Source organism: Geotrypetes seraphini, chromosome 3 (genome assembly GCF_902459505.1).
Source record: "Geotrypetes seraphini chromosome 3, aGeoSer1.1, whole genome shotgun sequence".
NCBI lineage: Eukaryota > Metazoa > Chordata > Amphibia > Gymnophiona > Dermophiidae > Geotrypetes > Geotrypetes seraphini.
Window position 1 is genome coordinate 341383647 of NC_047086.1, and position 24802 is coordinate 341408448.

Below are 24802 nucleotides of genomic sequence, written 5' to 3' on the forward strand. Positions count from 1 at the left end.
TTGCTGTCTTGGATCCCACACAGCAATAGTCTTCACTCCCTGTCCTCAAGAACTGTCATTAGGTCAGGTTTTCAGGATAACTGTAATGAATACATTTGTATGCATACTACCTCCATTGTGTGCAAATCTCTCTCATGCATATTCATTAGGAATATCCTAACAATTGATCCATTGGCTGGAGTGAATACTGCTGCCAAGGGTAATCAAGGAACTGAAAGGGGCTATAGCTGAACTGCTTCAACTAATAGCTAATCTGTCGATCAAATCGGGAAGGATTCCGGAAGACTGGAAAGTGGCGAATGTTACGCTGATCTTCAAGAAAGGTTCGAGGGGAGATCCAGGAAACTACAGACCGGTAAGTCTGACCTCGGTACTGGGAAAGATGGTAGAGGCGCTGATAAAGGACCGCATTATTGATCACCTTGACGGACACAATCTGATGAGTATCAGCCAGCATGGCTTCAGCAAGGGAAGATCTTGCTTGACGAACTTGCTGCACTTCTTCGAGGGAGTAAACAGGCAGATAGACATGGGCGAGCCGGTCGACATTGTATATCTGGATTTTCAGAAGGCATTCGACAAGGTCCCGCATGAACGATTATGAAAAATTGCGAGCCATGGAATCGAGGATGAAATACTCATGTGGATAAAAAACTGGTTGGCGGATAGGAAACAGAGAGTGGGGGGTAAATGGACAATACTCGGACTGGAAAAGTGTCACGAGTGGAGTGATGCAGGGTTCGGTGTTTGGACCTGTGCTCTTCAACATATTTATAAACGACCTGGAAATTGGTACGATGAGCGAGGTGATTAAATTTGCGGACGATACGAAGCTATTCAGAGTAGTGAAGATGCAGAAGGATTGCGAAGACCTGCAACAGGACATAAACATGCTCAAGAAATGGGCTGCGACATGTTAAATGAGGCTTAACGTGGATACGTGCAAGGTGATGCATGTTGGTAACAAAAATCTTATACATGAATACAGGATGTCTGGTGCGGTAATTGGAGAGACCCCCCAGGAAAGGGACTTGGAAGTACTGGTCGACAAGTCAATGAAGCCTTCCATTCAATGTGTGGTGGTGGCGGCAAAAAGGGCAAACAGAATGCTAGGAATGATTAAGAAGGGGATCATGAACAGATCAGAGAAGGTTATCATGGCACTGTACCGGGCCATGGAATGCCCCCACTTGGAATACTGCATCCAGCATTGGTCGCCGCACATGAAGAAGGACATGGTACTACTCGAAAGGTCCAGAGAAGAGCAACTAAAATGGTTAAGGGGCTGGAGAAGTTGCCGTACTGCGAGAGGTTAGGGAAACTAGGCCTCTTCTCCCTTGAAAAGAGGAGGCTGAGAGGGGATATGATCGAAACATTGAAGATAATGAAGGGAATAGACTTAGTAGATAGAGACAGATTGTTCACACTCTCCATGGCAGAGAGAACGAGAGGGCACTCTCTAAAGTTAAAAGAGGATAAATTCCGTATAAACGTAAGGAAGTTCTTCTTCACCCAGAGAGTGGTGGAAAACTGGAATGCTCTTCCAGAGGCTGTTATAGGGGAAAACACCCTCCAGGGATTCAAGACAAAGTTCCTACTGAACCAGAACGTACGCAGGTAGGGCTGGTCTCAGTTAGGGCACTGGTCTTGGACCTAGGGGTCGTTGCGAGAGCGGACTGCTTAGCACGATGGATCACCGGTCTGACCCAGCAGCGGCAATTCTTATGTTCTTATACCATAAAGGCACCAAACAAATATAGCATATATAGTTGAACAGTGGACTTATGGGAATATTTTTGGACAGGCATCTTCTTGCTACTTTTGGCGTGGTCAATCAGTTGGTTCCTATTGGGTCCATGATCCTCATTTGCAAATATCTGGAATTCTCTGCCCCTCCCCCCATTTTAAGCTCTTGTCCTTTTACAGAGTCGCCACAATGATAATTTTCTGGCTGAGAGGCATGGACTACGGTTCCTTCCACAACCAACACACTGCCCCTGTTGCAAAGGACAGCTAAAAAGTATAAAAATGAAATGAAATGATATCTGAGATTCCTTTGCTCAGGAACTGTGAATGCTACCTTCACAACATCTCTCACCTTGCCCATCCTAGGGAGTAGAAGCTGAACCCAGAAATTAAACTTGAACTTCTCATATGTCAACAATGAAACAATGCCAGAACGCCAAATCTCTCATTTGCTAGCAGGCTAATGTATACATCATCTTATGGCTATATCAAGGATCCTCAGAATGCCACAAGAGTAATACAATTCAGTGTGGCTGCACTGGTCATTCATCCTGGTAACTTTTTTTTTATTTTTCTGACGTCATCTGGAAACATGAGAATTTTAGTTACATAGAATACAACATTTTTATTTTTAAAATAAGTTTTCATGATTAAAGCTTTATAATTTTCAGTGGAGCATACCATTAACAGGGTGGATCTACTCTGAATTACATCTTGAGAATCTTCTAAGAAACCTATAAGATCAATATCTGTTGTAATCAGTTGATCCACCCATTGTTCTGTATCATAAGCACTCATCTTAGGCTTCAGCTTAACCATCTGCTCTTATCTTTAATTTCAGTAGTCTCCAATCAATAATATGACTCCAAATTTAGCCCCCACCCCCTTTATGAAGCTGTGTTAGGATTTCTATTGCAGGCCATGGCATGAAAAGCTCCGATGCTCATAGGAATTCTATGAGAATCGGAGCTTTTACCACCACAGCCGGTGATAAAAAAAATCCCTAATATGCCATCATAAAAGTGGAGGCTAATGTTTAATTTACTACATCATAATTAATATGTCTATGTATTCTTCTAACACTGGAGTGCTGGGAGGGGTGGGAAGAGGGGATGGATTGGGAGGGGGTTACGGGGGTGGGGAAGATTTCTTTGGTTGGTTGCGATGTCTTTAAGTCTCCGCTATACTTTGGTTCGGATGTCTTGTCGTTGTGTTTGGTTTGAAACTTTAATAAAGAAATTTCAAAATAAAATAAATATGCCTACATATTATCAACATATAATCAGAATATAGAGCATTAACATTGCAGGATGATGTGACCGCAGGGTACATGCCAAGTGTCCAAATTTATTCTATACTTGATATACCATCTATCAACTTGTACCTAGACAGTTTACAATACTAAAAAAAATTTAAAAGAAGGTAGAAAAAATAAATATATGTTCAATAGACAAGACATAAACGTACAGAAACAAGAGGATCAAGGGTTGGGCAAGAGTAAAATACATTGAGATAAAATAAATAAAAAAGGGTGGTAAGAGGGCAAGGAGAAAACAAAGGAGGAAGGGATGACGCTTCTTAAAAGTGGTTGGTATTCATTACTGAGAGCGGAGTGTGTAGGTTAGATGAATAGCCCATTCTTATGTTAAAAATGTGTCCATAAGTTTTTAGTTTGGTCATAAATTTGTCCAGTGATTCTTCCAGTCTGATAACCAATGGAAGAGCGTTCCATAGGGTGGGGAGCTCTGACAGAGAATATGGTATTGCATGTATTATCGTAAAATAGCTCCCTAATAGATGGAATAGTTAATAAGTTCTGATTGTTAGATCATAGTCTGTGTCTGATAAGGTGTGGGGCTGTGTAGCAATGCCTTTCAAAGAGAAGGGCATCCTGGGTTGCAATAGGAGTTGCTCTTCATAGTGGCATAGTAATGTGGGGGGTGGTCTGCCCCAGGTGCCATATTGGTAGGGTGCTGATACTCCTTTTCTTCGCTGCCCCCCCCTCACTTCTTCCCATTCCTTCCCTCCACGTGCGAGCTCCCCTTACCTTCCCCCATACCTCTAGTTGAAGTTCACGGCAGTCAACAATGTGCTCTTCGCAATTCTGTCAGCTTTCCCACTGATGTCACTTCTGGATGCTGTGCATAGGAAGTGATGTCAGAGGGAGAGCCAACGGAGACGCGAGGAGCACGTTGACCACTGCAAGCAACAACTTCAACTAGAGGTACGGATAAAGGGAAGTGGGGGGAGATGCACGTGGCAGGCGGGATCAGGGAAGGAGCGGGGGTGGGAGTGGAGATGAGGGCGGGGGAGGGGTGCTACCACCCCAGGCACCTCTCATCCTCGCTACGCCAATGGCTCTTCACTTTCTCTAACCCACAGTTTTTAGACAGTAAGGTAACACATGACTGCTAATTTTCACATTCACTGTGATTTTGTTTTCAAAGCCAAGTTCCGGGCACCTGTTGCAGTGTATTGTGGGAGTGTACCAAAACTGAAACCAGGATGCAGATCATTGAGGACTGGTAGTGTTGATGCAAACCTTCAGCTCTGTGGGAACAGATGGGCACCAGACAAAGGTAAGGATAGATCAGAAATGCGGTCACTCTCTATACCTTAAGAGCAAAAGTGCTGAAGCAATCAGAAGTTCCTAGGGAAGAGTGTACTGATTGTAACCTGGTATTTACCCATATGGCCTATCCAATTTGCCCATATCAACTACAAATCTCTAATCCATTCTCCTTTGTTCTTGTCCCATGCTTCCTTGAATTCAGGCACAGTCCATATCACTATCTTCACTGGGAGACCCTTCCATGCATCCACCACTCCTTCTGTATTTAACGATGGGCAAACCTGGACGCATGACCCCATTCCATTCCATCTCAGCCCTGCCTTATTCTGCATCCAGTCCCACCCCATTCTGCCTCCAGCCCCTGCCCCCAAAAAGCCTCATCTCTTTTTTCTCAACATCCAGGTTGCATCTGGAGTGCCTCCAGCATGTGCAGATGTGTGTGACATCATCCACACATGCTTGTTGAAGGCCCTCCAGATGTGGCCGGGACTCGGGGCTTTCCAAAACCCGGACAAACTGCCAGGTTTTGGAAAGTCCATCCAGGAACCTGGACAGTCCTGTAAAAAGAGGACATGTCCGGATTTTCCAGGATGTCTGGTAATCCTACTCTCTTCTACCATGCACCTCCTACATTGTATTGTTCTCTTGGGTTCTTTTTAGCCCAAATGCCTGAGCTAAATTAAATCTGAGCTGCCAAATTCTGGACCAACATGCAAGCTTTGTTAAATCCCTCTTCATTCCACCTACCCATCCAATATTGCTTACAAAATTGTTAAAAAGAACTGAATCAAAATCAATCTTGTTGGCACATCACAGCTAATTCCTTTTTTCTTTCATTTGCCACAACTCTTTGTTTACTTCCACTGAACCAGGGTGTAACCCACATTAGTCACTCTAGAGTTCATACTGAGGGCACTGTTTATTTATGCCAGCATTGACCTGTGCTGACTGCAGGCTCTCTGAGAACAGGAGCAGAGTTGCTGGATAAAGGAACAGAGTACTGTATCTCTTTTCTAGTCTGTATCGCTTTTTCTGCTCCAGCCTTATACCCCTTCTCATTCCCTGCAGGTGAGGGAGAGCAGGATTATAGAGACTAGTGGCTCTTTTCTCCTCTGCTTGCTCCGGTTTCTGTTTCATCTCTTCCTGTCTGGAAGGGGAGGGGCTGAATAGGAAGCCGAGGGTGTTTCTTTGAGCGAGATTCTTCTCAACACAAACCCTGGGGCCAATGCAATAAAGTGCACTATTAGGCTTTTTGCTGGGGTTACCAGACATCCGGATTTACCCAGACATGTCCATGCATCCGGACAGCTTCATTTTAGAGGACTGTCCATGCATCCGGACAGCTTTTGTCCGGGTTTTGAAAAACTTCCAGCTCGGGACCGTGTGACATCATCGCATCACATCTGCACATGCACAGATGCCCTCCTGACATGTTTTTGAGCACGAGAAGAGGTTTAGGGGGAGGGGCCGGGGTGGAATGTGGTATGACTTGGATGGAACAGGGTGGGGTCAGGTGGAACTGGGTAGGCCTGTGGGCGGGGCCACGGGTTCAGATTTTATGATTGTAAAATCTGGTAACCTTACTTTTTGCACGGGGTTAGTGTGGCTTTATTGCTCAATTTCTTTGTGCACACAGTGCAGAAAGGGGTTTTGTACACAAGCTAACATGCACAAAACCTACTAGCACACAGCATATTTACAACCATGATAATGAGACTAATTAGCTATTCCCTAAAGATGCAGAGAAGTGCGCAGAAGACTAATAGGCTGAGGACGATGCCAGGGGTTTAACACCAAGTCTGAGGAGGCATAGAAGGTTGCTCCATTCTTTTGCAATAGCGTTTGTGAGATTTATTTTATTTCATTTTTATTGATGCTCCAAAAGGATTGCAAGTACACTTTAGTAAACAACATCATTATTAAAGTAATGCAAAAACTATTCAGCTGTGTTCAAAAAAATCACCAACAACGTTTTGTTGTACTAGCTGTCCTCTTCTATTCCCACCCCTATCCTCTTTTATTTCAATTAGTTTTATTGATGACAGCCACTACATTTTCGAAATACAAAATGTAAGAAACAATACTATGAATTGGAAGTATCCGAATAACAGTGAACTCGGTCATCAAACATTTCCCCCCACCTAATTATCCCCCCACTTTCTCTCCTTTCCTTCTCTCCTTCCCAAGCAAATGAGAGGGGACAAGTGAGATACATCAATGAAAAGTTCTAAATTACAACTCATCCAGGGGCCTGGGTTCTTATTAGAGAGCTGCACGGGAACGGGGACGACGGGGATCCCGCGGGTTCCCCCTTCGGGTCACAGTGATCCCATGGGGATGCCCCCTCGGGTCGTGGGGATCCCATGGGGATGCCCCTCATGGTCTTAGGGATCCCGCGGGGTTTGACGCAATTCGAGCCGTGAGGCTCGTCTTCTTTTCCTTCCTGCCCTGCCTGCAGCAGCACACATAGCCGACTGGAAGTCTTCCCTGATGTCAGCGCTGATGTTGGAGGGAGGGCTTAAGCAAGTGTGGGAGACAGGGGTGATCCTTGTGGCATTCCACATGGGTTGGACCATGGTTCTGATTTTTCTTTGTTTGTTTTGACTCTATAAGTTCTGGATTGTAGGAATCCTTTAAACCATGTTAGTACTTTTCTTGTAATTCCTATTGAGTCTAGAGTTTATAAGAGGATGTCGTGGTCTACTAGATCAAAGGCTGCAGAGAGGTCTAGTTGTATGATCATCATTTTCTTGCCTGTGCAGAGGTGTTGTCTCGCGATGTCCATGAGTGTTCCTAGTAGGGTCTCAGTGCTGTAGTTGGTTCTGAAGCCAGATGTGTGGAGTGGAGTAAGTTGTGGTTTTCTAGGTATACGTTTAGGGCTTTAGCTACTAGGCCTTCCATTAGTTTGACATAAAGTGGGATTGAGGCTATGGGTCTGTAGTTGGATGGTTGGTCCGTTGCTCCTTTGGGGTCTTTTAGGATTGGAGTTATGATGATTTCGCTGAGGTTTTGTGGGAACTGGCCATCTGTATGTAGGATTTGTATCCATTGTAGAAGCAGAGTGCGGAATAGCATACTGGAGGTTTTCAATAGGTATGGTGGGCAGTGGTTAAGTTCACAGGCTGCTTGATTGTATTTGTTATATAGTTTGTTGCCTACAGTCGGGATACTGTTTCTAGAATCCGGGCCTATGTCTGGATACTGGAATGCACCAGGGCGGGGCCTGTCTCTGATTGTCCAATGCACCTAAGGCCCCTCCCATGGGAGGGTTCTTAGGTATCTGGGCTAATCAGGGACTTAGACCCCTTCCTGGTGCATCCTAGGATACGCCAGGGAGGAGCTAAGTCTGTGATTGGCCCAGGGTTGTCAGGGGGAGGGTCCTTGAGCTGGGGGGGGGGTCAACCCAAACCACCCAGCTCATTAGACCACCTGAGTTTTGTTTTGGAAGCATGGGGAGGTATCAGGAGGGGTGGCCTTTGCTGTTCTCCCTACTGACTGATCAGCTGAGTCAGCTGCTCAGCTGTTTGGGGCCTTCCCAGTAGTGAGCCTGCAGGGGAAGCCCCAAACAGCTGAGCGGCAAGGGGAGCCCCAAAGCTGCTGTTCATCGGCTTTGGGACAGCTCCTGCTGGCTCAGCTGATTGGCTGGCAGGGAGAGCAGCAAAAAAATTTGACAGGAGGGATGGGAGAGGAGCTGGATGGTAAGGGGGAGAGAAAGGGCAGATATAGGGCGGCAAACATTATATAGAAGGAGGAGAGAAAGAGGGCAGAATTAGTGAAAGACTGGGTATAAGAGGAAGTAGAATAGGAGAGCTAGGGTGAGGGAAAGAAATGTAAAGCTGTCGGTAGATTGCAAAAAGAGGGAGCTTGACTAGATAGTACAAATGAGTTAAATCTGGACATAGTGGTAGAAAAAGAAAGCTGAAAGGAAAAGGAGGAGAGAATAAATCCTGGCAAGAGACTTAAGACAGAGGGAGAAGTAAATGGCCAGAAAACAAAGGTAGAAAAAAGAATTTTATTTTTAATTCAGGATAGTGTGATACCCATGTTTATAAAGATTAATAAATATAAATAAATTTATTTATTTATAGTCAAATCGATTTTTATTCATAAACAGACACAACAAAAGAAATACAGTGCCAAAAGGTAGAGTCCGTACTCTTGTGACTCTACTCCCAGAGCAGAATAGGTGGCACAACAGTACACCATCAAACATTAATAAATGGAAGAACCCACAGTCACCCACAAGAAGCATGCTCCCCCCATGCTCCCCCCCTTTCAATACCAAATCAACCCACCCCCACCCATCCCCGCCGGTGGAAGACGACCCGAAATGATAAAGCCAAATCATTCTGAATCAAACTCCTCACCTTATGTGGCAGGGAGTTAAGATGAGGCTCCCATGTCTGCATAAAAAATTGTTGGCGCTTAGAAGGTTTACGGACCTCCCAAATCTCAAGAAGCAGCAGGCGGTGGAGTTGATTCCTCCAATGTTAATAATTTGGAGGAGCATTGTGTACCCAAGACTGCATGATGCATTTATGACCCACCATACAGGCTTTCTGAAACAGCAAATGACGCCCTCTCCCATACACCCCACAGGAGGCTGCTTTACCAAACAGGGCACCTCTAGGGATACATGATTCTAGAATGCCCCCAAATAACCAAAAATACCATCCCAGAAGGAGTGAATAGCTGGACATTGCCAAAAGGCATGAGAAAATGTATTGGGAGCCTGATTACATTTAACACAGTTAGAGGAGGGAACCAATCCAGCATGAAAAGCCTACACCTGAGTGAAGTAGGCCCTATGAAGAAATTGATAAGTACACTCTCTCCAAAAAGAACCAGAAATAGCATGAAGTATCCGAAGGATAGCCTGACTAACATCAAGCTCCAGAATCTGCACCCCGAATTCCACACTCCACTTGTGGGCAAAGTCTGTATAAAGGCGTGGAGGCAGGAGTTCCCAAAGCAATTTATGTAACAAAGAAACTAAGATGTCAACCCTCTCAAAAAAAGTGTGTACCCTATTCCTGACTCCCACAGAAAGATCTGACTGTCTCAAAGTAGCCACATAATGGATCAATTGAATGTACTCAAAGCAATCTCCAAGCCCCACAGTCAACGCATTAGAAAAAATTTGGAACGACTGGACTGCACCCCTCTCATCTAACAAGTGGGCAATGAATTGAACCCCTTGGGCACCCCAACTGCGAAAAATTGCAGAGGTCATTCCAGGCTCAAAAATCACCATTACCTTGAATAGGCAAAAGGTCTGTCACTGCGGAGTTAAAATGCATAGCCTTCAGCAAACGATCCCAAGCTTGGCGCATATAACTCAAGATAAAACTATGACGGGTCTGAACAGGTAACTGAGAATGAGGCATATAGAGTAGATATAAGAGATGGTGGGGATGGAACAACGCTTGTTCGTAAAGCAGGGGGTATAAGTATCAGCATCCATAATCCAATCATGTAGATGTCGGAGGGAACATGCCCAATTGTATATTCTGAGGTCTGGAATCCCCAAACCACCCCTGCTTCCAGGTCCCAATAAACTAGCAAATTTCAATTTCGACTTTTACCCCGCCCAGCAAAATTTAACTAGTTCCCTCCATACAAGGCACCAATCCTTATTAGTTAGCCATAGGGAAAGAAGTTGAAAAGTATAGAGCCACTTGGGAAACAACACCATATTAAATAGGACAATACAACTCCCCAATGATAATGGCAAAAGCTGCCATTTAGTCAGGTCAGACCAGTTTACTGTCTTAATCTGGGGAAGGTGTTGGCCTCTGAGAGCTAAATGAGAAATATTTTAAGTCCTTTCAATAAACTATCATCTAATTTTCCATTTTTTAATTTATATTTGTAATTCTTAATTTATAATGTACAGTGTGTATAATACCATCAGGTTAATGTAATGGAACATTTTTGCTCACATCAACTCAGTCCTTTGCTCACAAAAAAAAGGTTTTACTCACATGAACTTTATCCTTAGAGGGAACATTATAAGCCATTCATATCCTTGTTTTTTTTGCTTCAGATCACAATTTTATTCACCTTTTTTAGAAGGTTGATGGACAGGATTCACACCTCCAAAACTCTTTACCACCTTTAGGATCCTAATGCATTTTCTTCAACAGCCCCAGTACATGGTTACCATAAAGACAACACTTTGCTTTGTGACAAGATGAATAATGAGCTCTATGTTTAAAACAGCCACTATGGAAAGAGTGTAATTATTTTTTAATTTTATTTTGTACCTGTGACACACCTAAGTGTTATGTTCTCAAATCTGAAAGGCATTTATAAACTTGTTACTGAGGAGTTGCTAAGTTACCCTAGTAATAATATCAACAACTTCTCGATTGAGAATTATCAGATCCCAGTGATACAGTGAAAAATGAACAGTCTTATATTGACAGGACGGTATGGCTTAGTTTGATAGGTGAGCATGGCTTACATTGACAGATGGGTGAGGCATTTACAGGGCATGAATAGAGCCCCAGCCATTCATTTTCTTTGGATGGTATACTAGGGGGAGGGGCCTTGGCATAGTTTCATTTGATAGGTGCATTTGATGGGTGGCACATCCCTAGTATTTTCAAGTTTCATAGGCCAGCTGTGCTGATTTAGTGCATTACAAGACTAGCACTGAATCCTTACAGATTCTGACCGTTCTTTCAGTGTTGACACTTTACAGGGAGCAATGTGCCAGGCAGGATGTGTCCACGTGCTATGTCAGCAGTTGATGATCCTTCTTCTACTGCAAAAGGCCATGATGCTGTGAGGGTAGTAGAATCCAGAGTAATATTAGAAAATATTAAAAGTGCTTTCCTCATGACTCTCCACATACCAGTTATTCCACATATCTTCTACCAAAGGACTTTCAGGGACCCCTGAAGAAGACTATCTTGTCGAAATGCGGACCGTGTTAGGTCCTACGCTTTCAGCGGACTAGGTCCTTTAGGTTTTTATGTGGATTACTTTATTTTTATGTGGATTGCTTAATTGTACCTTTGGAACTTTGAAATTCTCAATAAAGTCCATTTCAGGAACATCGTCACTGCACAGTGTTTTTTTGTTTTGTTCTTGGACTCTTTTCTCTGTGGAATCCCTAGGGTCAATTTTTTTGGTTTTGCACCAGTACAGTTTCCATTTTTATTTTATTTTTTAATAGTAATTTCAATTATACATATCAAGTATAGATATACAAGAAAAGAATAACATTGGTAAAACATATTTTTCAAGAAATATTATATATATAGAAAGAAACTAATTCTAAAGTCCACTTCAAGGAGAGACTTGTGAGGATAAACTAAAAGTAAATACAGTGGCGTACAAAGGGGGGGGGGAGGGTAGCGGTCCGCCCCGGGTGCACGCTCCAAGATGGTGCACAGCCGGCCGGATCCGGAACTTCCCGCGCTGCTTCAAACGGCACTTCAGTGTGGCTGCCGTACTTAGAGCAGAGTCGGCAGCCGCGCTGAAGTGAAGAAGGTCCCGCGATGACTGTGAAGAGGTAAGTGATGTCGGAGGGGGGACCGGCAGCCGCAGTCATTGCAGGATCTTGCCGTAAATAACTGCGTCTGCCGGCCCAGCCCCCTCCAACGTCACTTACCTCTTCCATCTGAGCAGAAGCAGTCATCGCAGGACCTTTAGGATGCAGAAAGAAAGGAGGTCAGGGTGGTAGGGAATCATGCTGAAGGGTGACAAAGGGGGGTCAGGGTGGTAGGGAATCATGCTGAAGGGTGACAAAGGGGAGTCAGGGTGGTAGGGAATCATGCTGAAGGGTGACAAAGGGGAGTCAGGGTGATATGGAATCATGCTGAAAGGTGACAAAGGGAGGTCAGGGTGGTATGGAATCATGCTGAAGGGTGACAAAGGGGGGTCAGGGTGGTATGGAATCATGCTGAAGGGTGACAAAGGGGGGTCAGGGTGTTATGGAATCATGGTGAAGGGTGACAAAGGGGGGTCAGGGTTGTATGGAATCATGGTGAAGGGTGACAAAGGGAGGTCAGGGTGGTATGTAATCATGCTGAAGGGTGACAAAGGGGGTCAGGGTGGTATGGAATCATGCTGAAGGGTGACAAAGGGGGGTCAGGGTGGTATGGAATCATGCTGAAGGGTGACAAAGGGGGGTCAGGGTGGTATGGAATCATGGTGAAGGGTGACAAAGGGGGGTCAGGGTGGTATGGAATAATGATGAAGGGTAAGAAAGGGGGTCAGGATGGTATGGATGCGTGGTGGAGGGAGAGAAAGGGACAGATGCTGATGGAATTGCAGGGAAAGAGACATAAGGGGAAACGATACTGCATGGAATTGGGTTGTAGGGAGCGAAAGGGGGCAGATACTGATGGAAGTGGGGGGAAAGAGAGAGAAGGGGCAGATGATGGAAGTGGGGAGAAGGGGCAGATGATGGAAGTGGGGAGAGAGAAGAGGGCAGATGATGGAAGGAGGGGGGAAGAGAGAGAAGGGGCAGATGGAAGTGAAGAGAAGGAGAGAGAAGAGGGCAGATGATGGAAGTGGGAGGAAAGAGAGAGAAGGGGCAGATGATGGAAGTGGGGGGAAAGAGAGAGAAGGGGCAGATGTTGGAAGTGGGGAGAGAGAAGAGGGCAGATGATGGAAGGAGGGGAAAATAAAAGGAGGGCACATGATGGGGTAAAAGGATTGAGTTAGGGAAATACTGGAGGGGCTGAGGGAAAGAGGTGGCGAGGTGTAGGTAGATAGTAAAAAAGGAAATTGATGAGAGGGTAGTAAGAATGTAATCTAGATGGATGCAGAATATAAATTGAAAAGGAAAATGAGGGAAGAAAGGGATTGCAGAAGAGAGGTGTGGGAGAGGGAAGGAGAGGAGAGAGATGCCAGACCAATGGGGGTGAAAGGAGAGATGGAAGGGGGAGGCATACAGTTTCTAGAAGGGGCATCGAAGGAGAGAAGATGCCATATAGGGGCAGAGAGATGGCAGATAGTGGATGGAAGGAAGAGAGTAACAAGAAGATGAGGAAAGCAGAAACCAGAGAAGACCTCATCCTTAACGAATTAGGGGGGCCTGCAAGAGGGGTAGAAGTGGGAGGAACACTAGGCAACAGTGATCACAACGTGATCAGATTCACATTAGAAAGGGGGTCACCCATAGTGGGGAGGGCCGCAACGACTGCGCTCAACTTCAGGAAAGGGAACTATGTTGCTATGAGGAAAATGGTGGGGATGAAGCTCAGGAACGGCTTTAGGATGGAGACTGTAGGGAGCGCCTGGACCCTTCTCAGGGACACACTGCAGGAAGCGCAAAAACTGTACATCCCGTTTCAGGAAAGGCCGCAAGAACAAGCGGTCAAAAGACCCGGTTTGGATGACACCTGAAGTAAAGAGGGCAATCAGTGACAAGAAAGTGTCCTTCCGGAAATGGAAGAGGGATCCAACGGAGGAAAATCACCAGGAGCACAGGAAATGCCAAAAGGAATGCCACCGAGAGGTTAGAAAAGCAAAAGGGAAATATGAGGAGGGGCTGGCCAGGGAGGCGAAAAACTTCAAGGCATTCTTCAGTTACGTAAAGGGGAAGCAACCAGTGAGAGAGGAGGTGGGGCCATTGGACGATGGGGATAGGAAGGGAGTGATTAAGGAGGATAAAGAGGTAGCTGAGAGGTTGAACACGTTCTTCTCGTCGGTCTTCACGAGCGAGGACACGTCCAATATACCGGACTCAGAGGAGCTCATGAGTGGGGAGCAGGCCAAAAGATTGGGGCATATAGAGGTAAGTCGGGAGGATGTCCTCAAGCAGATTGACAGACTGAAAAGCGGCAAATCACCGGGACCGGACGGGATCCACCCAAGGGTTCTAAAGGAACTAAGTCAGGAAATAGCGGGCGCAATCCAGCATGTTTGCAACCTATCCTTGAAAACTGGAGAGGTACCAGAGGACTGGAAACTGGCGAATGTCACACCTATCTTTAAGAAGGGATCGAGAGGTGACCCCGGGAACTACAGGCCGGTGAGCCTGACTTCAGTTATAGGGAAGATGGTGGAAGCAATGATCAAGGACAGCATTTGCGAGCACATCGAGAAAAATGGCCTACTGCGGACAAGCCAGCACGGATTCTGTAAGGGAAGGTCGTGCCTGACAAACCTTCTGTACTTCTTTGAGGGAATAAGCAGTCAGGTGGACAAAGGGGAACCCATAGACATCATTTACCTCGATTTTCAAAAGGCCTTTGACAAGGTGCCACATGAAAGGCTGCTTAGGAAGCTGTGGAACCACGGGGTGGGCGGGGATGTACACAGATGGATCAAGCACTGGCTGTCAGGTAGACTACAGAGGGTTGGAGTAAAGGGCCAATATTCTGACTGGCGGGGAGTCACGAGCGGTGTGCCGCAGGGATCGGTGCTGGGGCCGCTACTCTTCAACATATTTATCAATGACCTGGAAACGGAGGCAAAGTGTGAGGTTATAAAATTTGCAGACGATACCAAACTCTGCGCCAGAATTAGGACCAGGGAGGAGTGTGAGGAACTGCAAAGGGACCTCGATAAGCTGGAGGACTGGGCAAACAAATAGCAAATGCGCTTTAACGTAGATAAATGCAAGGTCATGCACATAGGGAAAAAGAACCCGTTGTTCGAGTATAAAATGGGGGGGAGATTGCTGGAAGACACCGGACTTGAGAGAGATTTGGGTGTGCTAGTGGATCCATCCATGAAACCATCCGCACAGTGTGCAGCAGCCTCGAAGAAAGCCAACAGGATGCTGGGCATCATCAAGAGGGGCATATCAACCAGGACGCGGGAAGTCATCATGCCGCTGTATCGAGCGATGGTGCGCCCACATCTGGAATACTGCGTTCAATATTGGTCGCCGCACCTCAAGAAGGACATGGCAGTTCTTGAGAGAGTCCAAAGGAGGGCAACGAAACTGGTAAGAGGGCTGGAAAACTGCCCATATGCCGAGAGGCTGGATAAACTGGGGCTCTTCTCTCTGGAAAAGAGGAGGCTCAGGGGGGATATGATAGAGACCTTCAAAATACTTAGGGGCATAGAGAGGGTGGACAGGGACAGGTTCTTCAGACTAAAAGGGACGACAGGTACGAGGGGGCACTCAGAGAAACTGAAGGGAGATAGGTTCAAATCAAATGCAAGGAAGTTTTTCTTCACCCAAAGGGTCGTGGACAAATGGAATGCGCTCCCGGAGGAAGTGATCCGGCAGAGTACAGTACAGGGATTCAAACAGGGATTGGACAGATTCCTGAGGGAAAAGGGGATCATGGGGTACTGAGGGAGGTGCTGGGGTGTTGCATAAGTATAGACAGCTCACCAGTTCTGTGCAGGTGCAAGGCCGGAGGGTTAGGACATTGATGGGAAGATAGGACTTCGATGAGAAACCTAGGGGGCAAGGGGGCCCCTTCTGGTGATTAAGGCAGGTCATGACCTGTTGGGCCGCCGCGGGGGCGGACTGCTGGGCGGGATGGACCTCTGGTCTGACCCGGCAGAGGCACTGCTTATGTTCTTAAGACAAAGGTAGAAAAAAAATTTCTATTTATTTATTGCTTTAGGAGACATGTGTCACTGTTTCTGTGGTGTTGCATTGTATGCAGAGTCCAGCTTCTTGCTGGTTCAATTTAACCTTTCTCTATGTATTTCTATTTTATCCCCCCTTTTACAAAACTGTGGAGCGTTTTTTAGCACCAGCCGTGGTGGTAGCAGCTCTGATGCCCAGAATTCTATGAGCATCAGAGCTGTTACCACCGTGGCTAAAATCCACACTACAGTTTTGTAAAAGGGGGAGGGGTTAGTTTGTGATGACATATTCCATACTAGGCAAAGGTGTTTTCTGTGTTCTATGTGTTTGAAAGACATGGTTTTCTGTTAGTATTGACGGTGTAGGATTGATCTGTACTAGTCTGGCTTGTTTAGTTTTACAATGGGTGTATTGATGTTGTACTGCTCACTGCATATGTAAGATGCTGCCTTTTCCTAGGTACTCATGTGTGACGTGTGGATTGTTACTAAAAATCATGTTTTTTGTACAGATGGGGGGGTGCCAAAAAATGATGGGCCCTGGGTGTCACATATGCTAGGTACGCCACTGAGTAAATAATTCCTGATGGAAATCCAGTTAGCATTCTAACTAAAAACATTGAGATCCATTTTCTGTTTTAATTACCCTTTTTTCATGTTCTAATAGAAATTTCTCCAAATGAGAATGATCAAAAAATATAAATTGTTTATCCTGATAGTGTAAAATACATCTACAGGGGAAATGTAGGAAAAAAGTTGCTCCAATAGCCAAAACCCTGGATATCAGGGCCAAGAACTGTTTCCTATGTTCTTGAGTGGCTCTCGTTACATCTGGAAAAATTTGAATTGGCTGCCCACAAAAAAATGACTTTTTAAAAAAAATATCTAAAATATTTTTTTAAAACTAGCAATTTATCTCTTTCTGACAAAAGAGTTATCAACAAAGTTGAACAACTGGAATTTATATTTTGAGTGTCCTCTAAGAAGGTTCCCCAGTTGCTAATCCACCACTGCTCTAGTTGACATTGCTAGTGATGATGGCAGGTACACAACCTTCTGAAATACAATTAACTCAGATATTTTCAGTTTTAAAATTTCCCTAAAATATTTTCTAAGCAATATTTCAGCTGAAAGTAAGGGGAAATTTAAAAAGTGTATGTATTTGTCATAGAATATAATTTTAATTGAATTTAAATGCTGTTAAAGTGTAAGATGACTGTATAATATGTTGCACTTATTTTTGGCTTTAAAATGAATAAAGATTTACAAAAAAAAAGTGTAGATTATTAACACGCAAATGATGTTCCAATTTATGATGCAAAATCAGACTATCTTTCACAGCTGAGGTACTAACACAGTTTCCCTTTATAAACTCAGCTTCTAAGCAGCTTGTTGCTTTGGCTTTAGTGATAAGTTCACCAGCTATGTTATTTCCACTTGCAGCCTCTTTGCAGTCTGCACTAAGCATGCAGATAAAGAAACCATATTCCTGGGGTGGTGACGGTGACCAACCTTATTCTGGAACAGTATCTGCTTCTGAAAGTTGTGAAAGCAGGAGTGCTAAACGGGATTTGGAGGACACAAGAGATTTCTATAAGATACCCAGCTCCGCGCTTGCATTAGATTGCATGGAGCCGGAGGTGTACAGTGCGGTTGTGGAGACTGCTCGGCTCAAGGATAAGATGAAAAGGAAGATATCAGAGAGTTTTGGACTTCAGGCGGGTAAGCTGTATGACTAGATGACCAATCTGAAATATTCACATTTTATCAGTCTCTTGATTTTTTTTTTTAAATATAAAATTTTATAGATCAAATAATAAATACTGCATAAAAATATTCATTGAGATCTGTTTTCAGCCAAAGGGCCTCCACTTAAATTTACATGTATAATAATAATTAAACTGGATTTGTAATTTGTTCATATCTCTACAGTTCAGAGCAACTCACAATACAAAGAAGCTGGACATTTCCAGGAAATACATATGCAAAAAAAATTCCATATAATAGAAATACAATCTTATAGTGCATCTTTAAAAACATATTTCTTAAGCAAATAAATTCTGCGAAACACCATATATGAAAGTGAAGATCTTAGGATAGAATAAATTTAATTTCCTAGTTTAGCTATTTGGTATGATAATGTTTGCTCAATTTCAGTCTTTTTGTACTTCTAGGTGATGGAAAGCAAAAGATGTTAACATTTGATTTCCTTTGAATATGTTCTTTTTCGTACATTGAATGGCACTAAACCATACATAAATATATAGAAAAAACTGAATAATTTAAAAAAGTATCCTTGCTTGTACAGGAAGCCGATGAGATCATACAAAATATAATAATATTCTCTATGGCTTCCATAATGAGTGTAATGCTGTATTTTGAATCGTCTAGAAATTACTTATCTGTGCTGAACATCCTACAAATGTAATATTACAATAGTTAATTTGACTTAAAATCATAGTTTGAACTAAGATCCTAAATTGCCCCACATTAAAATATTTGCGTGTGCCTCTAAGTTTTCTTAAAAAAAAAAACATTTTTGCTAAGGGGTCCTTTTATTAAGGTGCGCTTCATAAAAGGTGTGTGTGTAGGGGGGGGGGGAGGGGTTAGTTCCTTGTAGTAATTTTTCCCAGATGGGTCTTTTGAAAGTTCAACAAGGTGTGCAAATAATTGAATCCTGGATGAGTAAATATAAATTGATGCTGAATACCCATAAGACTTAGGGCTCCTTTTACTAAGGTGCGCTAGTGGTTTTAGCGCGTGTTAGACGCTAACGCCTCCATAGAGCTTGCGTTAGGGTTTTCTGTGTAGCGTGGGGTTTGCGAGCGCTAATCTTCACCGCGTGCTAAAAACGCTAGCGTACCTTAGTAAAAAGAGCCCTAAAATCATAGGTTTTGGAAATAATTCATCTATATTTCCTTTATTTTTATTAATCAAATAGAATATAAATTAGATTTTAGGTTTCTTCTTAGATAGGAAATTATCTGTAGATACTAAGATAAATCATTTAGGGGTCCTTTTATTAAGGTGCGCTAACTGATTTAGCTCGTGCTAAATGCTAAGGCATCCATTATATCCTATGGGCTTTTTAGTATTTATAAAAGGGGCCCTTAGACCTAAGAAACTACAGAGCTTTGATCAGCAATATCTGGGATTAGGACTATATATTTAGCTATTCTCTCAACAGTTTGCATAGGGCACACAGGGGTAAAGGAGGGAGGGGTCCTTTTAAGGGAAAAACAAATGGAGTATGTTTGGTATTCTTGTTTTGCTGACGTTCCTGTTGTTCATTGTAATGTCCTTATTCGTGTGTTTTATTATATGAGTGAAATTTTAAAAAGTTATTGCCTAAGTAACCCCCCTTTTTACAAAACCATGCAAGAGGTATTTAGTGCCAGCTGGCACGCTGAATGCTCTGTACGGCTCCAACAGTCATAGAGTTCAGAGCAGCACAGAGCATTCAGCACGCCAGCCAGAGTTAAAAACCAACTCGGTTAAAAACCAGTTCAGTTACAAAAACTTGATAATTCAAAATCTAATAGATGCTGGCATTGTCATATTAATATAAGGACGTTGGAACATCTGTTATATTTTTGTCCAATGATACTTAATTTCTGGAGGTCAATTTGGGGACAGATCAATCTTATATTAGAGTCATCTATTCCTTTATCATATGAAGCCATTATTTGTGGTACGTTGTTACAGGTAAAGCCTGTGTTAGATAAATACAAAAGCTGTCTTTTATTTATCCTGACAGCAATAGCTATTCAAATGATCACGAGAAACTGGAAATGTCATTACAGACTTAATTGCACATTCTGGTGGACAAGTGTGTGTAACACATACAAATATGAAAGAATGAACACGGAATGCTTGGGTTTTAGAAATGCATTTAATAAAATATGGAGCCCGTTGACTGCATTTGTTAATACGCAATAATAGTAATGCATTTTTCTTTCTTAGATTTCCTTACACATCCAGGGTAGGGGGGAAGGGGAGGGAAGGATATTTTGAAGAGTTAATTATTTGAGTATAATGCTATATAAATAATATGATTTAATGTATTCATAATTGAGAGGAAGTGGGGAAAATGGTTGTTTTTGCTATTCTATTTGTGTATTGTGGTGCATTTTATGTAATCTTCTAATGTTATATTATTTGTAATGCACTGTTAAAGTTTGAAAAACAATAAAGAATTTTTTTTTTTTTTTTTAAAAACCTTGCTCGGTTTTGTAAAAAAAAAAAAAAAGGGGGATACATATTTTTAATGTGTTCTTCACTGTACTGTTACTTAAATATAAAAAAATTGATTTATTTTCACTTTTACTTAAGTATTTTGACCAAGTGCTTTGAACAACACTATTGGATTGTACCTTTGCTATTATCAAATTTCCCTTAAAAATAAATTGACTGTTGAATTATTATTTTACAATTTGACTATGCAGCTCAATATTGCATCTTGGTTTTCCCTCAAAGAGCTTTTATTTCTTCACTGCAGCCCCGTCTGAATCCAATGGCAGCACTGGCATCATCTTAAAGCCCGCTGTCCCAAGATCTGCCTCTCAGAGGCTGTTGAATGCCCCAAATCCCATGCCCCCTATTCAAAGAAGCCCCACACCAAGGATCAATGGATCTTCAGAGAAGGAGCATAGGCCTGCAGAGGACAGTAATCACCGTCCTGTGAGTGCAGAGCAAACTCCTGCACCCAAGGAGGTAACTTGGTGAAAACTAGAATTCTATCTTGAGTTTTCTTTAAAGCTTCAGGAAATGTGTGCTTAGAAATGGGGTCTCTATTCACAATGAAAGACAACATAGACACCTATATATAAAGTGGCCTCACAAAACTTGAAGTGCCACTTGAATTAAAAATTGATTCCCCCTTCCCTTATATCCTCTCATTCTGGACAGATGCCAGTTATCCCTTCTTTTGGGTCACTGCAGTGAAAATGGAGTAGGAGTGATCCCCTAGTTGCTTCTGTCCAGTAGGTCCCATTTTCAGAATGATCCTTTCTGACCCTGAGGCCAGCGCCCTTGTCTTTATAGATTAGAGCTGTACCAAATATTCATATTCAATTAAATTTGGCCCTGAATACGTTATTCAGCCAAAGAGTGATTTAAATTTGAATACAAATAATCTAGTGTGCTGAATCCTACTGAAATGAACACTTGATCTCACCCATTCCCAACTCAGTGAGGTCATCGCCAAACATGAGTCTGTAAGACACTTCTCTACCTCTTTGTCCAAGTTCCCAACAAGATGATGAGCTTGCTCCTGCTCTCCAATGGTCTTTCTGATCTCTGATTTCATGTTGCTTCTTTTATTATTTATTATGTTAAAGCCCAATGCCCAGTTTTTGTATTTCGCGAAATAATATTTTTTTCATTATTCATATAGTAAAATATGCTAGCATAGATACTGTAATATGGCTGTACATCAAAGTGGTACTGACCTCAGGGCTGCCCAGCAGCCGTAGAAAATGAGAACCAGTGGGGCAGGAGCAACTGGGAATCATTCCTGCCCATTGCAACTATGGAGAACCCCTGGTTGGCATCCAGAAAGGGTATAAGGGTATAAGGTAAGGTTTGGAGGGGGAGGGGATGACAATTTTCAATCTCTAAATGGCAAGGATGGAGTTTCTTTCAGTAAGGTGAAAGGTGACAGACCACTATTTGGGGGGGGGGCTCTTTAATAAAAAAAATTAATACCCCCTCCCCCAAAAATCCCAGAACACATTTTTTTGTGTGCACCCCTGAAACAATATCATAGATATAGCAGGTTAACTGATAAGTCAGTAGGTTGTGGCCAAGGTGCCATAGTGCTGCTAGTTATTCTAAACTAAACTAAACCTTAGGTTTGTATATTGCGCCATCTCCACAAGCATAGAGCTCGGCACGGTTTACAGGGTTAGGTTGAAAAGGAGCTACAATGAAGGGTTATAGGAAAGGAGCTAGGAAGATAAAGAGGGACAGGGTACCAAAGAGTGGGAGGTGTTAGATTTTTGAAAAGAGCCAAGTTTTCAGGTGTTTGCGTAAGGATTGGAGGGAGTTTGAAATTCTGAGCGGGGATGTGAGGTTGTTCCAGAGTTCTGTGGTTCTAAAGGGGAGGGATGTTCCTAGTTTTCCTACGCAGGATATACCTTTTGCAGAGGGGAATGATAGTTTCAGTTTTTGGGAGGATCTAGTGGAATTAGGGTTAGAGGAGTTCCAGAAGAGTGGGATAACGGGAGGGAGAATGCCATGTAAGATCTTGAAAGCTAAACTGGCACATTTAAAGAGGACTCTGGAGTGAACTGGGAGCCAGTGAAGTTTGGACAGGAGTGGGGAGACGTGGTCGAACTTGCAGTGTAACTTCTCTTCTTGGCTAGTCATCGCTTAGACTTGTTCTTCCTGCAGGTGCAGAAGTCCTTGCAGTATGTGCGTTGCAGTGCTGAAAAGAAACGCAAATCTCTGTCAGGAGCATTAATCCCACCCATTCCCAACTCAGCGAGGACATCACCAGACACGAATCTGAAAGACACTTCACTACCTCTTTGTCCAAGTTCCCAACAAGATGATCAGCTTGCTTCTGCTCTCCAAGGGTCTCCTCGTGTCGGGTAAACCTCTTCTTGAGCCATCATTTATTTTTCTATGAAATTTCTTCTACAGTCTATAAAGTCTGATGAGTCTAGAGAGAAGTTATGAAATTAGATTGTATATAATTATATCCATTTGTCCATTTCCATTGCATCACTTGACAGCTTGCACACATGAAGTATCTGCTGTGAGGGTTGCCTCTGAAAATTTACCTCTTGCATGATTCATAGCTGAAAGTATCCTGGGTAATTTCTAATCTAATCTAATGATTTATATTCCACCAACTCCCTATGTGTATATGTGAAAACATACTTTTCTGGCTAAATAGGAATTCTAGAAGCACGCACTTAGATGTGATAGTGTGAACTTTGTCGGTAAACATTCACATGGGCAGGGCATATACATAATGTATATAGATTATATAATCTGTGCATGCTTTTGTGCAATTTAGGTGTGAATGTAGCCATGAGTTCAGCCACTTACACTAATATTCTATAAAGAAACATAGGAACCTATTTTTCTTTGCAGAATAGGCTTCAGATAGGCACCTTCCTAGTGCCTAAATCTAGTCAGTGCCATATAGATTTTTCCTCCTGGCAACCAAGTCTAGTGTGACTGGTTAGAAAATAATTGATCATACAGTATTCACATCTCACAAAAGTTATGGCCAAAATTCTTTATACGGTTCTGAAAAATCAGCAGCGATAAAATTTCATATCAAGCGTTATTCTATAAACAGCACTCAGAGTTGGATGCCATTTATAGACCACTGCTTGGTGCTGGGATCCATGCCCAATTTTAGGCATGAGAATTTACACCAACTAAAACCTGGTGTAAATTAACTCACTTAAATTATGCGCTGATCTCTCCAGATCACCCCCTTTTCAGATCTGCACATAAAATTTATATGTGAATCCAGTGTTTAAAAATTTGCAGTTAAATTTTAATTAATGACAATTAGTGCTGATAATTGATTATTAGTGCCCAGTTATCAGCACTAATTGGCATGTTATTTAATTAAATTGCATGCGGAAATTGGACATGCGTCAAAAAATCCACAAATAATTTTGATCATGCTACACAGAAGTAGGCAGTATATATGTAAGTTCTGAAACATGAATAGAGAACCTGAGAGATATCAAGTGGAATTTTAGGCATCCACTGTATGCTGTTTCAAATACTGTCCGCCTTAGGATCCAGTTCTGTGGGTTCTTGATACACTCCGATATTGAACAAAATCCTTAATTGTGTCTGGGGGAGAGAATTTTCATTGGGTTTAGCATCCCCAATCATTTTGAAAGGTTGGCTCTCATGCTATATGCCTGATATTCAGTGTAGAGAATGACATGGTGGCAGTTACCCGCGGCTAGCCGCAGGTAAACCTCCGAAACGGTGGGGGGGGGAAGTGTTCACTGCGGGCACGGTGGAGCGGTGAATGGCTTTGTCTCCGCAGTTAAGGGAGGGAAGGCGCGTGGTCACCGATCGCGCGCGGCCTCCTCCCTCCCTCCGGCCAAATCTATCTCCCTCCCTCCCCCTTACCTTCACGGCGCTTTCGTAAAAAAACTTACACAAGCCAGCGAAGCCTGCCTGCCTGCAGTCGCGTGTGTGTGGGCGGAAGCTTCTCCTCTGATGCAACCAGCTGGCTAAATATTGCTAAGCCGACTATCTCCCCTTGAATTTCCTAGCCACTGACTATGTTGTGCAACATAACTGGTCAGTGGCAACATTCATTGGCTGACTGGCTAAATCTAGCAGCCAGATAGACTCACCTACATAGCAGGTTTTTCTTTGGCTATTATGACTTAGACAGTTAGCCGATGAATATTGGCTTGGCCGGCTACGTCTACCATTGCTGAACATAGACCAAACATTCAATGCCGGTGGCTGGATACAGACCTGGCATTGAATTTCCAGGTTCGCTGCCAATTGTGGGCTGCATCAAGTGGTCTGAATTAGTGAGTTGCGCGGGGACAGAAATCCCACCCATTCCCGCCCGTCCCCGCCAGGATCCTCTCCGTCCCCGTCAGGATCCTCTCCGTCCCCATCCATCCCCGCAAGGAATTACCTCCATCCCCCCCGTCCCCATAAAAAGCAGCAATTACTTCTGACAGGATCATCAATTCCACAGTTTCTTTTGTGTTTGCGCTGCTGTTTTCCTTGTGGAATCTCTTTGGTGGAACCCTTTTTTTGTTTTCTGTTCAGATAATTAACTTATAAACCCCCTCTTTTACTAAGGCTGACGTGTCTATTATATTATATGGATGAACCCTGCTTCCAAAACCTTCCATTCCCTTGGGAGTCCCGTTGGCTAGAGGGGGGTCCCTGTGGGAGTCCCGTGGGCCAAAGGGGGTTCCCCGTGGGAGTCCCGTGGGTTAGGGAGGATTCCCGCGGGACCCCCAT

General features: G+C 43.4%; 1 protein-coding gene across 2 annotated transcripts in view; it reads left to right on the plus strand.

Moving 5' to 3' along the window:
• TOGARAM2 (TOG array regulator of axonemal microtubules 2) overlaps positions 1–24802 on the plus strand; it is a 203215-nt gene that overhangs the window by 59376 nt on the left and 119037 nt on the right. For both annotated transcript variants that reach the window (XM_033935971.1, XM_033935970.1), the window contains exons 3-6: positions 4194–4325; positions 17273–17551; positions 20328–20542; positions 22223–22422. In XM_033935971.1, coding sequence (XP_033791862.1) covers positions 4194–4325; positions 17273–17551; positions 20328–20542; positions 22223–22422 — 826 coding nt within the window. The remainder of the gene's footprint in view (positions 1–4193; positions 4326–17272; positions 17552–20327; positions 20543–22222; positions 22423–24802) is intronic.